The sequence below is a fragment of the Pristiophorus japonicus genome, chromosome 1 (assembly GCF_044704955.1).
Source record: "Pristiophorus japonicus isolate sPriJap1 chromosome 1, sPriJap1.hap1, whole genome shotgun sequence".
Lineage (NCBI taxonomy): Eukaryota > Metazoa > Chordata > Chondrichthyes > Pristiophoridae > Pristiophorus > Pristiophorus japonicus.
In genome coordinates, this window is record NC_091977.1 from 331,778,489 (window position 1) to 331,795,507 (window position 17,019).

The window sequence follows — 17,019 nt, forward strand, 5'->3', positions numbered from 1 at the left end:
AATAGTTTCCCTATTATCTAATCAGTGCCATTTATTTTGATCTCAGAGCTGGATGCTAAAATCAGCTCAAAATTGATCAATGCAACCAGCAATTTACACCCTTGTTTCATACCAGAAAACTCCTGAAGACAGACATCTAAAAGAATTAATGTTCATTACAGACGCGCCCCTATTTAGACGGCAGGTTAAATGATTGTGTTTTCTTTTAAAGGCGGGTTGATGGTTTGTGGTGTTAGCAGGCTGCAAGAATGTAAATTGGTGGGCGCTGATTTCCCGGATACGCTTAGGCGTCTCTGGGGTGACCCATCAATGTCCGCCCATTCATTTTAATGGGCAGGAAATGGAGGGCAGCGCGCCCAGCGTTTCCAGGTTTGGGTGACATGTCGGCAATGCTAACCCGCAACCTCAGCCAGCTTATTTAGGGCTACAATCATGGCGATTGCTACAGATTGCAGGAGCTGACTTGAGACAGGAACCAGGAGTTTTGAAGTCAGCACTTAGAATTCACATTTCTGTAAGATAACTGCAAATTACAGATTTTCATTTAAAGAAAGAACTTGCATTTATATAGCAGCTTTCATATCCTCAGGACGTCCCAAAGTGCTTCACAGTCAATGAAATACTTTTTGAAGTGTTGTCACTGTTGTTTCGTAGGCAAATGCAGCAGCCAATTTGTGCACAGCAAGGTCCCACAAACAGCAATTAAATAAATAATCAGATCCTCTGGTTTTGATGGTGTTGATTGAGAGATAAATATTAGCCAGCACACAACAACGATGACTTGTATTTATATAGCGCCTTTAATGTAGTAAAAGGTTCTGAGGTGCTTCACAGGAGTATTATGAGACAAAAAAAATTGACATCAGGGAGAACTCCCCTGCTCTTCTTCAAAATAGTCCACCTTTGAGGGTAAATAGTTTAATATCTGATCTGAAAGAAGGTACATCTGACAGTGCAGCACTCACTCAGAAGTGTCAACCTAGATTACGTGTTCAAATCCTGCAGTGGGGCTTGAACCCATGACCTTCTGACTCAGAGGTGTCATTTGACATTTGTTTTTCTTTGCTATCCAATCACCTGCTGATTTCACTGAGCAATCTACTGTTCAGAATTTTGTTTCTGACGACCTGGCTCAGTAAAATAACGAAGATCACAATTAAAAATGAGGTGAATGTAGAACAGGATGCATTTTTGGTTACTAGTACTAAAATCTGATGTCTACAAATAAAAAGAGAAAGAAAAAAAATGAATGTGGTTTTGAGTTTTTGTGTCTAGGTTTTTCAAGTCACTGACAAATATGATAAACTGAGATTTAGGGGTGAAGAGAATGGGTTTTAAAGATGAAGAATTATTTGAGTGTTACTTGCTGCAAAGTCACAGATTCCTGGGTAAATCTTGATGTGGTGCGAGAGTGTACAACGTGTGATAGCGAGTCAGCAGCCAACTTACATAAGAACATAAGAAATAGGAGCAGGAGTAGGCCATAGGGCACCTCGAGCCTGCTCCACCATTTAATAAGATCATGGCTGATCTGATCATGGACTCAGCTCCACTTTCCTTTCCGCTCCCCATAACCCCTTATTCGTTTATTGTTTAAGAAACTGTCCCAATTTTTATTTCCGTTGACTTCAATGAAAATGAAAAATGAGGAGAGTTGTAAAACGGGCTGTCAACTCGCCATCACACATTTTACACCATCGTACAAAGTTTAAGATCTACCCCCTGTTGTGCTGCATATCTCAACTGAAGTATACATGCAACCCAGCCCAGTCCACCAAAATCAAGCGGTCATGGGTTTAGCAAAGTGATTGGTGTAGCATTTTCGTCCAATCAGTGAAACAGTGTAGCAAATATGCGCACGGAGAAATAATTAAAAATTGATGTGAGCTGATATTTTTAAGCATTTCCTCAGTGATTTAACACCAGCATTATGTTAAACTTTTTAGTTTATTTAACCAGCAACTTTACATTTAACAAGTTAGATATAAAACGGTATCTTCCTTCATTTGCACATAGCTATGTATCTGGAAACTGTAACAAATTGAAATGTGTTGCACAAATCTGCAGCTTCTAAAAATGCATGGGAAGCCAGTTAACATTAAATAACAGCCAGTAAATCTATCACTCATCAGATTATATAACAATAAAAGTATAACATTAATAGGAATACAGTAATGATGCTGTGCACAATGTATGGAACGTAATAATGCTATAAGTGAGTGATGGGTGTGCAGAAATAACGAATGCTACTTTGGTAGCAGCCACACTTATTCTAACATGTTTTTCCCAGAAGAATATGCTTTACTATAATGCATTAATATCAACAGCGTGGCTATGTGTGTACTGGAAAGGATCAGTGTCTCTTCCAGTTGATTTAAGTAAGTGTCATGAAACTCTTGGCCCCAGAAACGCTTTGAAAGTAGGAAACATCAAGTACTACTCACAGGAAGCTCCCACAATCTGAGCAGCATTAAACAAGCTCCATTTTGGCCGGCGGTACGAGCTAGGGATATTACACAGTTGCTTTTGTGAAGATCATACGTATACAGTTTAATTTGGCTCTGACAGCACGTTCTGGATTCTGGAAAGCAGAAGTTGTGAAAAACAACGTCCAGCTGCCGGCCCGCTCCTATCTGCCTTCAGGAATCGTGAGATTCTCTTCCGCAGGATCCTGGGAAAGATCTTGAAAAACATAAATTGAAAAAAAAATAAAATCAAGCAGACTTAAATAAATCAGGTTTAAACAATCTGATATTTAGTTAGATTTGTTTTATTTCCCGATCTTGATCGTGTTTGCTGAGATTGTCATATGATCACCAGGGACATATGAAATGAAGATAACACACTCCAATTTTAGACATATGGGAAATTGTTATATTGGGTTGCTAAGTGGGCATAACAGACCAGAGTTTTCAGAAGGTATTTGATGAAGTTCCACAAGTGAGTTTTTTTGGTAAGAATACTGTGGAATAAATGGGAAATTAGGCAGCTTGGTACAGGCAGTAGAAGCTGCTGGTACAGAACAAAGTGCTGAGCATTGACTCTCTCTAGGTATCTGTTAGGGTCCCTTGCTGATCACAGGATATGGAGGAAAATATTCATTTGGAAGAATAATACAACAGCTGTTGATAACACCAAACTATGTGTGCAAAGGCTGAATATTGGGAAGATAATTCCAAGGGAGCTCAACAAATTAAACAGCTGAGGAGTGGCAAGGGCTTTTACTGTCGACGTTAATGTAAGGTAATGCACAGTAGAGCAGGAATTATGAAATGTATACAACAACTTTCATTTATAGTGCCTTTAACGTAATAAAACGTCCCAAGACACTTTACAGGAGTGTTATAAAACAAAATTTTACACCAAGCTACATAAGGAGATATTAGGACAGGTGACCAAAAGCTTAGTCAAAGATGTAGGTTTTAAGGAGTATCTTAAAGAAGGAGAGATAGGCGGAAAGGCTTAGGGAGGGAATTTTATAGTTTAGGGCCCAGGCAGCTGAAAGCATGGCCGCCAATGGTGGAGCAAAGAAAATTAGGGGTGCGCAAGAGGCCAGAATTGAGGAACGTAGAATTCTTGGAGGGTGGGAGGAGGTTACAGAGGTAGGGATGGGAGAGACATGGAGGCATTTGAAAACAAGAATAAGAATTTTAAAAGTGAGGCGTTGCCAGACCAGGCGCCAATGTAGGTCAGCGAGCACAGGAGTGATATGTGAATTGCACGTAGTGCGATGTAGGATATGGGAAGCAGAGTTTTGGATGAGCTAATGTTTACGAAAGGTGCAAGGTGGGAGGCTGGCTACGAGAGCATTAGTTGAGTCTAGAGGTAACAAAGGCACGGATGAGAGTTTCAGCAGCAGATGAGCTGAGGTCGGGGCAGAGACAGGCGATGTTACGGAGATGGACTTTGTATACATCATTTGTAAGACCATATTCAGAATACTATGTGCAGCTATTGGCACTCAACCTTGGTAGTGGTGATAGTGGTGGTGATGATAGTGGTGGTGATGATAGTTGCTAAGCCTGTAGTTGGCTCCCCTACCTCATGCAGTGAGGTGTCTGCTATGCATAGGCACAGAACCAACTGTTGTATGTGGCTACCTCTGGTATATTTGAAAGGGTGGGGGTGGGAGTTTATTACTGTGAAGAGGAGTCAAAGATCCTCAGCTTTCTTAATTTATGGAGGCTACTTTTCCCAAACCTAATTTATATCCTTGCTGGAATAATTCTAATCCTTGTTGGAAAGGAAAGGGGAAAGTCATCCAATTCTGATTTCCCCAGTGTGCTTTCTGAGTTTCTCTTTGTCCCTGGTACTCTTTCTTGAGAAGCAATGACATTGTGAAGCTCACTGTGTGACTTCCATCGCATTACGAATGGTCTACAACCTTGTTCTCCTATACTGTACCTCCAGGTTGCATATTCTGCCTCGGAGTCTGCTTCAAAATAATACCTTGTTCTCTCAATTCACTTTGGGGGATGGGGAACGGGGGTGGGGGGGAAGGTCCTGCGCCAATGGCACAGCAATAGAGTCACGCCTCCTAGTTATTCAGTGACATTCACTGGGCCTACACCAGGGATTCAGTGTTTTGAGTATTACTCAATCCCAAAGTGCGAATTGGATCACATAGCTGGAAGTTGAGATATTTGACAGAATTGGAAAGTGAACTGGCAGATATTGTTGGTGCCCGTCCAATACAGAGCAAGCAGCTCACATTAACTTATATTTTTTGAAAAATTATACGCAGAAACTGATCAACAATTTCAAAAAGGTTGACACAAACCCCAAAAGCTGACAACTTAAAGACAGCCCTGTGTATTGGTCGGTGAAGTGTGAGAACATATAGTTAGAATGAAAGTGCAGGATTATTAACCCTCTACTCTTATTACTCCACAGAGTACGAGATTACATTAATACTGTTCTCCTATACAGTACAAGGTTATATCCACTCCCCAATCAGATGACAGGACTATTAACACGCATCTCCCATAAAGTACTGTGTTATTATCCCACACCTCCCATAGAGTACCGGATTATTACCCTGCTCCTCCCATAGAGTAATGGATTATTATCCTGCTACTCCCATAGAGTACTGTATTATTACCCTGCTCCTCCCATAGAGTACTGGATGATTACCCTGCTCCTCCCATAGAGTACTGGATTATTACACTGCTCCTCTCATAGAGCACTGGATTATTACTTCAAACCTCCCATAGAGTACTGGATTATTACCTTTCTCCTCCCATAGAGTACTGGATTATTACCCCAGTCCTCCCATAGAGTACTGGATTATTACCTTGCTCCTCTCATAGAGTACTGGATTATTACCCCAGTCCTCCCATAGAGTACTGGATTATTACCCTGCTCCTCCGATAGAGTACTGGATTATTAACCTGCTCCTCCCATAGAGTACTGTATTACTACCCTGCTCCTCCCATAGATTACTGGATTATTACCCTGCTCCTCCCATAGAGTGCTGGATTATTAACCTGCTCCTCCCATAGAGTACTGGATTATTACCCCGCTTCTCTCATAAACTACTGGATTATTACACCACTCCTTCCATAGAGTACTGGATTATTACCCCGCTGCTCCCATAATGTACTGGATTATTAGCCCACTCCTCCCATAGAGTACTGGATTATTAGCTTGCTCCTCCCATAGAGTACTGGATTAATATCCGGCCTCTCCCATAGAATACTGGATTATTACACCGCACCTCCCATAGAGTACTGGATTATTACCCTGCTCCTCCCATGGAGTACTGGATTATTACTCCACACCTCCCATAGAGTACTGGATTATTACCCTGCTCCTCCCATAGAGTACTGGATTATTACCCTGCTCGTCCCATAGACCACTGGATTATTACCCTGCTACTCCCACAACGTACTGGATTATTACTCCACACCTCCCATAGAGTACTGGATTATTACACCGCTCCTCCCATAGGGTACTAGATTATTACCCGGCTCCTCCCATAAAGTACTGGATTATTACCCTGCTCCGCCCGTAGAGTACTGGATTATTACCCTGCTCCTCCCATAGAGTACTGGATTATTACCCTGCTCCTCCCATAGAGTACGGGATTATTACCCCGCTCCTCCCATAGAGTACTGCATTATTACCCGGCCTCTCCCATAGAATACTGGATTATTACACCGCACCTCCCATAGAGTACTGGATTAATACCCGGCCTCTCCCATAGAATACTGGATTATTACACCGCATCTCCCATAGAGTACTGGATTATTACCCTGCTCCTCCCATGGAGTACTGGATTATTACTCCACACCTCCCATAGAGTACTGGATTATTACCCTGCTCCTCCCATAGAGTACTGGATTATTACCCTGCTCGTCCCATAGAGCACTGGATTATTACCCTGCCACTCCTACAACGTACTGGATTATTACTCCACACCTCCCATAGAGTACTGGATTATTACACCGCTCCTCCCATAGAGTACTGGATTATTACCCGGATCCTCCCATAAAGTACTGGATTATTACCCTGCTCCGCCCGTAGAGTACTGGATTATTACCCTGCTCCTCCTATAGAGTACTGGATTATTACCACACTCCTCCCATAAAGTACTGGATTATTACCCCACTCCTTCCATAGAGTACTGGACTATTACACTTCTCCTCCCACAGAGCACTGGATTGTTACCCTGCTCCTCCCATAGAGTACTGGATTATTACACCACACCTCCCATAGAGGACTGGATTATTACCCCGCTCCTCCGATAATGTACTGGATTATTACCTCTCTCCTCCCATAGAGTACTGGATTATTACCGTGCTCCTCCCATGGAGTACTGGATTATTACTCCACACCTCCCATAGAGTACTGGATTATTACACCGCTCCTCCCATAGAGTACTGGATTATTACCCTGCTCCTCCCATAGTGTAATGGATCATTACCCTGCTCCTCCCATAGAGTACTGGATTATTACCCTGCTCCTCTTACTGAGTACTGGATTATTACCCTGTCCTCCCATAGAGTACTGGATTATTACCCGCTCCTCCCATAGAGTACTGGATTATTACTCCGTGCCTCCCATAGATTACTGGATTATTACTCAGTACCTCCCATAGAATACTGGATTATTATTCTGCACCTCACATAGAGTACTGGATTATTACTCCACACCTCCCATAGATCACTGGAATATTACCCTGCTCCTCCCATAGAGCACTGGATTATTACCCTGCTCCTCCCATAGAGTACTGGATTATTACCCCGCTCCTCCGATAATGTACTGGATTATTACCTCTCTCCTCCCATAGAGTACTGCATTATTACCCGGCCTCTCCCATAGAATACTGGATTATTACACCGCACCTCCCATAGAGTACTGGATTAATACCCGGCCTCTCCCATAGAATACTGGATTATTACACCGCATCTCCCATAGAGTACTGGATTATTACCCTGCTCCTCCCATGGAGTACTGGATTATTACTCCACACCTCCCATAGAGTACTGGATTATTACCCTGCTCCTCCCATAGAGTACTGGATTATTACCCTGCTCGTCCCATAGAGCACTGGATTATTACCCTGCCACTCCTACAACGTACTGGATTATTACTCCACACCTCCCATAGAGTACTGGATTATTACACCGCTCCTCCCATAGAGTACTGGATTATTACCCGGATCCTCCCATAAAGTACTGGATTATTACCCTGCTCCGCCCGTAGAGTACTGGATTATTACCCTGCTCCTCCTATAGAGTACTGGATTATTACCACACTCCTCCCATAAAGTACTGGATTATTACCCCACTCCTTCCATAGAGTACTGGACTATTACACTTCTCCTCCCACAGAGCACTGGATTGTTACCCTGCTCCTCCCATAGAGTACTGGATTATTACATCACACCTCCCATAGAGGTCTGGATTATTACCCCGCTCCTCCGATAATGTACTGGATTATTACCTCTCTCCTCCCATAGAGTACTGGATTATTACCGTGCTCCTCCCATGGAGTACTGGATTATTACTCCACACCTCCCATAGAGTACTGGATTATTACACCGCTCCTCCCATAGAGTACTGGATTATTACCCGGCTCCTCCCATAAAGTACTGGATTATTACGCTGCTCCGACTGTAGAGTACTGGATTATTACCCAGCTCCTCCCATAGTGTAATGGATCATTACCCTGCTCCTCCCATAGAGTACTGGATTATTACCCTGCTCCTCTTACTGAATACTGGATTATTACCCTGTCCTCCCATAGAGTACTGGATTATTACCCGCTCCTCCCATAGAGTACTGGATTATTACTCCGTGCCTCCCATAGATTACTGGATTATTACTCAGAACCTCCCATAGAATACTGGATTATTATTCTGCACCTCACATAGAGTACTGGATTATTACTCCACACCTCCCATAGATCACTGGAATATTACCCTGCTCCTCCCATAGAGCACTGGATTATTACCCTGCTCCTCCCATAGAGTACTGGATTATTACCCCGCTCCTCCGATAATGTACTGGATTATTACCTCTCTCCTCCCATAGAGTACTGGATTATTACCCTGCTCCTCCCATGGAGTACTGGATTATTACTCCACACCTCCCATAGAGTACTGGATTATTACACCGCTCCTCCCTTAGAGTACTGCATTATTACCCGGCCTCTCCCATAGAATACTGGATTATTACCTTGCTCCGCCTGTAGAGTACTGGATTATTACCCTGCTCCTCCCATGGAGTACTGGATTATTACCACACTCCTCCCATAAAGTACAGGATTAATACCACACTCCTTCCATAGAGGACTGGATTATTACCCCGCTCCTCTGATAATGTACTGGATTATTACCTCTCTCCTCCCATAGAGTACTGGATTATTACCCTGCTCCTCCCATGGAGTACTGGATTATTACTCCACACCTCCCATAGAGTACTGGATTATTACACCGCTCCTCCCATAGAGTACTGCATTATTACCTGGCCTCTCCCATAGAATACTGGATTATTACACCGCACCTCCCATAGAGTACTGGATTAATACCCGGCCTCTCTCATAGAATACTGGATTATGACACCGCATCTCCCATAGAGTACTGGATTATTACCCTGCTCCTCCCATGGAGTACTGGATTATTACTCCACACCTCCCATAGAGTACTGGATTATTACCCTGCTCCTCCCATAGAGTACTGGATTATTTCCCTGCTCGTCCCATAGAGCACTAGATTATTACCCTGCCACTCCCACAACGTACTGGATTATTACTCCACACCTCCCATAGAGTACTGGATTATTACACCGCTCCTCCCATAGAGTACTGTATTATTACCCGGATCCTCCCATAAAGTACTGGATTATTATCCTGCTCCGCCCGTAGAATACTGGATTATTACCCTGCTCCTCCCATAGTGTAATGGATCATTACCCTGCTCCTCCCATAGAGTACTGGATTATTACCCCGCTCCTCTTACTGAGTACTGGATTATTACCCTGTCCTCCCATAGAGTACTGGATTATTACCCGCTCCTCCCAGAGAGTACTGGATTATTACTCCGTGCCTCGCATAGATTACTGGATTATTACTCAGTACCTCCCATAGAATACTGGATTATTATTCTGCACCTCACATAGAGTACTGGATTATTACTCCACACCTCCCATAGAGTACTGGATTATTACCCTGCTCCTCCCATAGAGTACTGGATTATTACTCCGCACCTCCCATAGATCACTGGATTATTACCCTGCTCCTCCCATAGAGCACTGGATTATTAACCTGCTCCTCTCATAGAGTACTGGATTATTACCCCACACCTCGCATAGAGTACTGGATTATTACTCCACACCTCGCATAGAGTACTGGACTATTACCCTGCTCCTCCCATAGAATACGTGATTATTACACCACACCTCCCATAGCGTACTGGATTCTTACCCTGCTCCTCCCATAGAGCACTGGATTATTACACTGCTGCTCCCATAGAGTACTGGTTTATTACTCAACATCTCCCATAGAGTACTGGATTATAACCCTGCTCCTCCCATAAAGTACTGGATTATAACCCTGCTCCTCCCATAACGTACTGGATTATTACCCTGCTCCTCCCATAGAGTAATGGATTATTACCCCGCTCCTCCCATACAGTACTGGATTATTATCCCGCTCCTCCCATGGAATACTGGATTATTACCTGACTCCTCCCATAGAGTACTGGATTATTACTCCACACCTCCCATAGAGTACTGGATTATTAGTCTGCTCCTCACATAGAGTACTAGCTTATTACCATGAACCTCCCATAGAGTAGTGGATTATTACCCTGCTCCTCCCATACAGTACCTGATTATTGCCCCTCTTCTGCCATAGAGTACTGTATTATTACCCCACACCTCCCATAGAGTACTGAATTATTACCCAGCTCCTCCGATAGAGTACTGGATCATTACCCTGCTCCTCCCATAGAGTACTGGATTATTACCCCGCTACTCTTACAGAGTACTGGATTATTACCCTGCTCCTCCCATAGAGTACTGGATTATTACCCGCTCCTCCCATAGAGTACTGGATTATTACTCCGAACCTCTCATAGAGTACAGGATTATTACTCTGTACCTCCCATAGAATACTGGATTATTACTCTGCACCTCACATAGAGTACTGGATTATTACTCCACACCTCCCATAGAGTACTGGATTATTACCCTGCTCCTCCCAGAATACTGGATTATTACTCCACACCTCCCATAGAGTACTGGGTTATTAGTCTGCTCCTCACATAGAGTACTAGATTAATACCATGAACCTCCCAGAGTAGTGGACTATTAACCTGCTCCTCCCATAGAGTACCTGATTATTTGCCCGCTCCTCCCATAGAGTACTGGATTATTACCCCACACCTCCTATAGAGTACTGAGTTCTTACCCAGCTGCTCCCATAGAGTACTGGATCATTACCCAGCTCCTCCCATAGAGTGCTCGATTAATACCCCGCTTCTCTTACAGATTACTGGATTATTACCCTGCTCCTCCCATAGTGTACTGGATTATTATCCGCTCCTCCCATAGAGTACTGGATTATTACTCCGTGCTTCCCATAGAGTACTGGATTATTACTCTGTACCTCCCATAGTATACTGGATTATTACTCTGCACCTCACATAGAGTACTGGATTATTACTCCACACCTCCCATAGAGTACTGGATTATTACCCTGCTCCTCCCATAGAGTAGTGGATTATTGCTCCACACCTCCCATAGAGTACTGGAGTATTACCCCGCTCCCCTCGTAGAGTATGGGATTGTTACCCCACTGCTCTCAAAGAGTACTGGATTATTACCCCACTGCTCTCAAAGAGTACTGGATTATTACCCTGCTCCTCTCATCGAGGACTGGAGTATTACCGTGCTCCTCCCATAGAGTTTAGGATTATTACTCCACACCTCCAATAGACTACTGCCTTATTACCTGCTCCCCTCATAGAGTACTGGATTATTACTTCACATCTCCCGTAGAGTAGGGGATTCTTACCCCGCTCCTCCATAGAGCACTGGATTCTTGCCGCGCTGCGCCCATAGAGTTCTGGATTTATACCCCACTCCTCCGATAGAGTACTAGATTATTACACTGCTCATCTCATAGAATATTGGATTATTATACTGCTCATCCCATAGAATACTGGATTATTACCACATTCCCCCCATAGAATACTGGATTATTACCCCGCTCCTCTCATAGAGTCCTGGATTATTACACTGCTCATCCCATAGAACACTGGATTATTAGCACATGCCTCCCATAGAGTACTGGATTATTACCCTGCTCCTCCCATAGAGTACTAGATTATTACACTGCTCATCCCATACACTTCTGGATTATTTCACTGCTCCTCCCACAGAGTACTGGATTATTACCCTGTTCCTCCCATAGAGTACTGGATTATTACACTGCTCATCCCATAGAATACTGGATTATTACCCCGCTCCTCCCATAGAGTACTGGATTATTATCCTGCTCCTCCCATAGAGTACTGGATTATTAACCCACATGTCCCATAGAGTACTGGATTATTACCCTGCCCCTCCCATAGAGTACTGGTTATTACCCTGCTCTCCCATAGAGTACTGGATTATTATTCTGCTCCTCCCATAGCATACTAGATTATTACCCCACACCTCCCATAGAGTACCGGATTATTACCCCGCACCTCCCATAGAGTACTGGTTTATTACCCCACACCTACCACAGAGAACTGGATTATTACCCCACACCTCCCATAGAGTACTGGATCATTACCCTGCTCCTCCCATAGAGTAATGGATTATGACCCCGTTCCTTCCATAGAGTACAGATTTATTATCCTCCTCCTACCATAGAGTACTGGATTATTACCCTGCTCCTCCCATAGAGTACTGGATTATTACTCCGCACCTCCCATAGAGTACTGGATTATTACTCTGTACCTCCCATAGAGTACTGGATTATTACTCTGCACCTCCCACAGAGTACTAGATTATTACCCAGCTTCTCTGACAGACTACTGGATTATTACCCTGCTCCTCCCATAGAGTACTGGATTATTAGTCTGCTCCTTAAATAGAGTACTAGATTATTACCATGAACCTCCCATAGAGTAGTGGATTATTTCCATGCTCCTCCCATAGAGTTGCTGATTATTGCTCCACTCCTCCCGTAGAGTACTGGATTATTACCCCACACCTCCCATAGAGTACTGAATTATAACCCAGCTCCTCCCATAGTGTACTGGATCATTACCCTGCTCCTCCCATAGAGTACTGGATTATTACCCCACTCCTCTTACCGAGTACTGGATTATTACCCTGCTCCTCCCACAGAGTACTGGATTATTACCCGCTCCTCCCACAGAGCGCTGGATTATTACTCCGTGCCTCCCATAGAGTACTGGATTATTACTCTGTGCCTCCCATAGAATACTGGATTATTATTCTGCACCTCACATAGAGTACTGGATTATTACTCCACACCTCCCATAGAGTACTGGGTTATTATCCTGCTCCTCCCATAGAGTACTGGATTATTACTCCACACCTCCCATAGAGTACTGAATTATTACGCCACTTCTCCCATTGAATACTGGATTATTACTCCGCACCTCCCATAGATCACTGGATTATTACCCTGATCCTCCTATAGAGCACTGGATTATTAACCTGCTCCTCTGATAGAATACTGGATTATTACCCCACACCTCGCATGGAGTACTCGATCATTAAACTGCTCATCCCATAGAGTACTGGATTATTACTCCACACCTCCCATAGAGTACTGGATTATTACCCTGCTCCTCCCATAGAATACGTGATTATTACACCACACCTCCCATAGCGGACTGGATTATTACCCTGCTCCTCCCGTAGAGTACTGGATTATTACCCTGCTCCTCCCATAGAGTACTGGATTATTACCCTGCTCCTCCCATAGTGTACTGGATTATTACCCTGCTCCTCCCATAGAGTACTGGTTTATTACCCTACTCCTCCCACAGAGTACTGGATTCTTACCCTGCTCCTCCCATAGAGCACTGGATTATTACACAACATCTCCCATAGAGTACTGGATTATAACCCTGCTCCTCCCATAAAGTATTGGATTATTACCCTGCTCCTCCTGTGGAATACTGGATTGTTACCCACTCCTCCCATAGAGCACTGGATTATTACTCCACTCCTCCCATAGAGTAGTGGATTATTACCCTGCTCCTCCCATACAGTACCTGATTATTGCCCCTCTCCTCCCATAGAGTACTGGATTATTACCCCACACCTCCCATAGAGTACTGAATTATTACCCAGCTCCTCCGATAGAGTACTGGATCATTACCCTGCTCCTCCCATAGAGTACTGGATTATTACCCCGCTACTCTTACAGTGTACTGGATTATTACTCTGCTCCTCCCACAGAGTACTGGATTATTACCCGCTCCTCCCATAGAGTACTGGATTATTACTCTGTACCTCCCATAGAGTACTGGATTATTACTCTGCACCTCCCACAGAGTACTGGATTATTAACCAGCACCTCTTACGGAGTACTGGATTATTACCATGAACCTCCCATAGAGTAGTGGACTAGTACCCTCCTCCTCCCATAGAGTTGCTGATTATTGCCCCGCTCCTCCCATAGAGTACTGGATTATTACCCCACACCTCCCATAGAGTACTGAATTATGACCCAGCTCCTCCCATAGTGTACTGGATCATTACACTGCTCCTCCCATAGAGTACTGGATTATTACCCCTCTCCTCTTACAGAGTACTGGATTATTACCCTGCTCCTCCCATAGAGTACTGGATTATTACCCGCTCCTCCCATAGGGTACTGGATTAATACTCCGTGGCTCCCATAGAGTACTGGATTATTATTCCACACCTCCCATAGAGTATTGGATTATTACCCTGCTCCTCCCATAGAGTACTGGATTATTACACCACACCTCACATAGAGTACTGAATTATTACCCCACTCCTCCCATTGAATACTGGATTATTACTCCGCAGCTCCCATAAATCACTGGATTATTACCCTGCTCCTCCTACAGACCACTGGATTATTAACCTGATCCTCTCATCGAGTACTGGATTATTACCCCACACCTCACATAGAGTACTGGATTATTACCCTACTCCTCCCATAGAGTACTGGATTATTACTCTGTACCTCTCATAGAATACTGGATTATTAGTCTGCACCTCCCATGGAGTACTGGATTATTACCCTGCTCCTCATATAGAATACATGATTATTAAACAACACCTCACATAGCGAAATGGATTATTACCCTGCTCCTCCCATAGAGTACTGGATTATTACCCTGCTCCTCCCATAGAGTACTGGCTTATTACCCTACTCCTCCCACACAGTGCTGAATTATTTCTCCACTCCCCGCTCAGAGTACAGGATTATTACCCTGCACCTCCCATAGTGTACTGGATTGTTACTCCACTCCTCCCACAGAGTACTGGATTATAACCCTGCTCCTCCCATAGAGTACTGGATTATTACCCTGCTCCTCCCAAAGAGTACTGGCTTATTACCTTACTCCTCCCACAGAGTGCTGGATTATTGCTCCATTCCACGCTCAGAGTACAGGATTATTACCCTGCACCTCCCATAATGTACTGGATTGTTATTCCACTCCTCCCACAGGGTACTGGATTATTACTCCACACCTCGCATAGAGTACTGAATTATTACCCCACTCCTCCCATTGAATACTGGATTATTACTCCGCACCTCCCATAGATCACTGGATTATTACCCTGCTCCTCCTATAGAGCACTGGATTATTAACCTGCTCCTCTCATAGAGTACAAATTATTACCCCACACCTCGCATAGGGTACTGGATCATTAGACTGCTCATCCCAAAGAGTACTGGATTATTACTCCACACCTCTCATAGAGTACTGGATTATTACCCTGCTCCTCCCATAGAGTACTGGACTATTACTCTGTACCTCTCATAGAATACTGGATTATTAGTCTGCACCTCCCAGAGAGTACTGGATTATTACCCTGCTCCTCATATAGAATACGTGATTATTACACAACACCTCACATAGCGAAGTGGATTATTACCCTGCTCCTCCCATAGAGTACTGGATTATTACCCTGCTCCTCCCACAGAGTACTGGCTTATTCCCCTACTCCTCCCACCGAGTGCTGGATTATTACTCCACTCCCCGCTCAGATTACAGGATTATTACTCTGCACCTCCCATAGTGTACTGAATGGTTACTCCACTCCTCCCACAGAGTACTGGATTATTACTCAACATCTCCGATAGAGTACTGGATTATTACCCTGCTCCTCCCGTAGAGTACTGGCTTATTACCCTACTCCTCCCACAGAGTGCTGAATTATTACTCCACTCCCCGCTCAGATTGCAGGATTATTACCCTGCACCTCCCATAGTGTACTGGATGGTTACTCCACTCCTCCCACAGAGTACTGGATTATTACTCCACTCCTCGCTCAGAGTACATGATTATTACCCCGCACCTCCCATAGTGTACTGGATTGTTACTCCACTCCTCCCACAGAGTACTGGATTATAACCCTGCTCCTCCCATAGAGTACTGGATTATTACCCTGCACCTCCCAAAGAGTACTGGCTTATTAACTTCCTCCTCCCACAGAGTGCTGGATTATTGCTCCACTCCCCGCTCAGAGTACAGGATTATTACCCTGCACCTCCCATAGTGTACTGGATTGTTACTCCACTCCTCCCACAGAGTACTGGATTATTAACCTGCTCCTCCCATAGAGCACTGGATTATTACACTGCTCCTCCCATAGAGTATTGGTTTATTACTCAACATCTCCCATAGAGTACTGGATTATAACCCTGCTCCTGCCATAGAGTACGGGATTATTACTCTGCTCCTCCCAAAGAGTACTGGCTTATTACCTTACTCCTCCCACAGAGTGCTGGATTATTACTCCACTCCCCGCTCAGATTACAGGATTATTACTCTGCACCTCCCATAGTGTACTGGATGGTTACTCCACTCCTCCCACAGAGTACTGGATTATTACTCCACTCCCCGCTCAGAGTACAGGATTATTTCCCCGCATCTCCCATAGTGTACTGGATTGTTACTCCACTCCTCCCACAGAGTACTGGATTATTAACCTGCTCCTCCCATAGAGCACTGGATTATTCCACTTCTCCTCCCACAGAGTACTGGTTTATTACTCAACATCTCCCATAGAGTACTGGATTATAACCCTGCTCCTCCCATAGAGTACTGGATTATTACCCTGCTCCTGACAAAGAGTACTGGCTTATTACCTTACTCCTCCCACAGAGTACAGGATTATTACCCTGCACCCCCCATAGTGTACTGGATTGTTACACCAGTCCTCCCAAAGAGTACTGGATTATTAACCTGCTCCTCCCATAGAGCACTGGATTATTACACTGCTCCTCCCATAGAGTATTGGTTTATTACTCAACATCTCCCATAGAGTACTGGATTATAACCCT

General features: G+C 44.1%; 1 protein-coding gene across 1 annotated transcript in view; it reads right to left on the reverse strand.

Annotated features, from left to right (window-relative positions):
* Positions 1-821: 821 nt before the first annotated feature.
* Positions 822-17,019, reverse strand: part of bbs9 (Bardet-Biedl syndrome 9) — an 852,590-nt gene continuing 836,392 nt past the window's right edge. Inside the window, exon 22 of the mRNA XM_070889198.1 lies at positions 822-2,682. Coding sequence (XP_070745299.1) covers positions 2,630-2,682 — 53 coding nt within the window. The 3' untranslated portion in view covers positions 822-2,629. The remainder of the gene's footprint in view (positions 2,683-17,019) is intronic.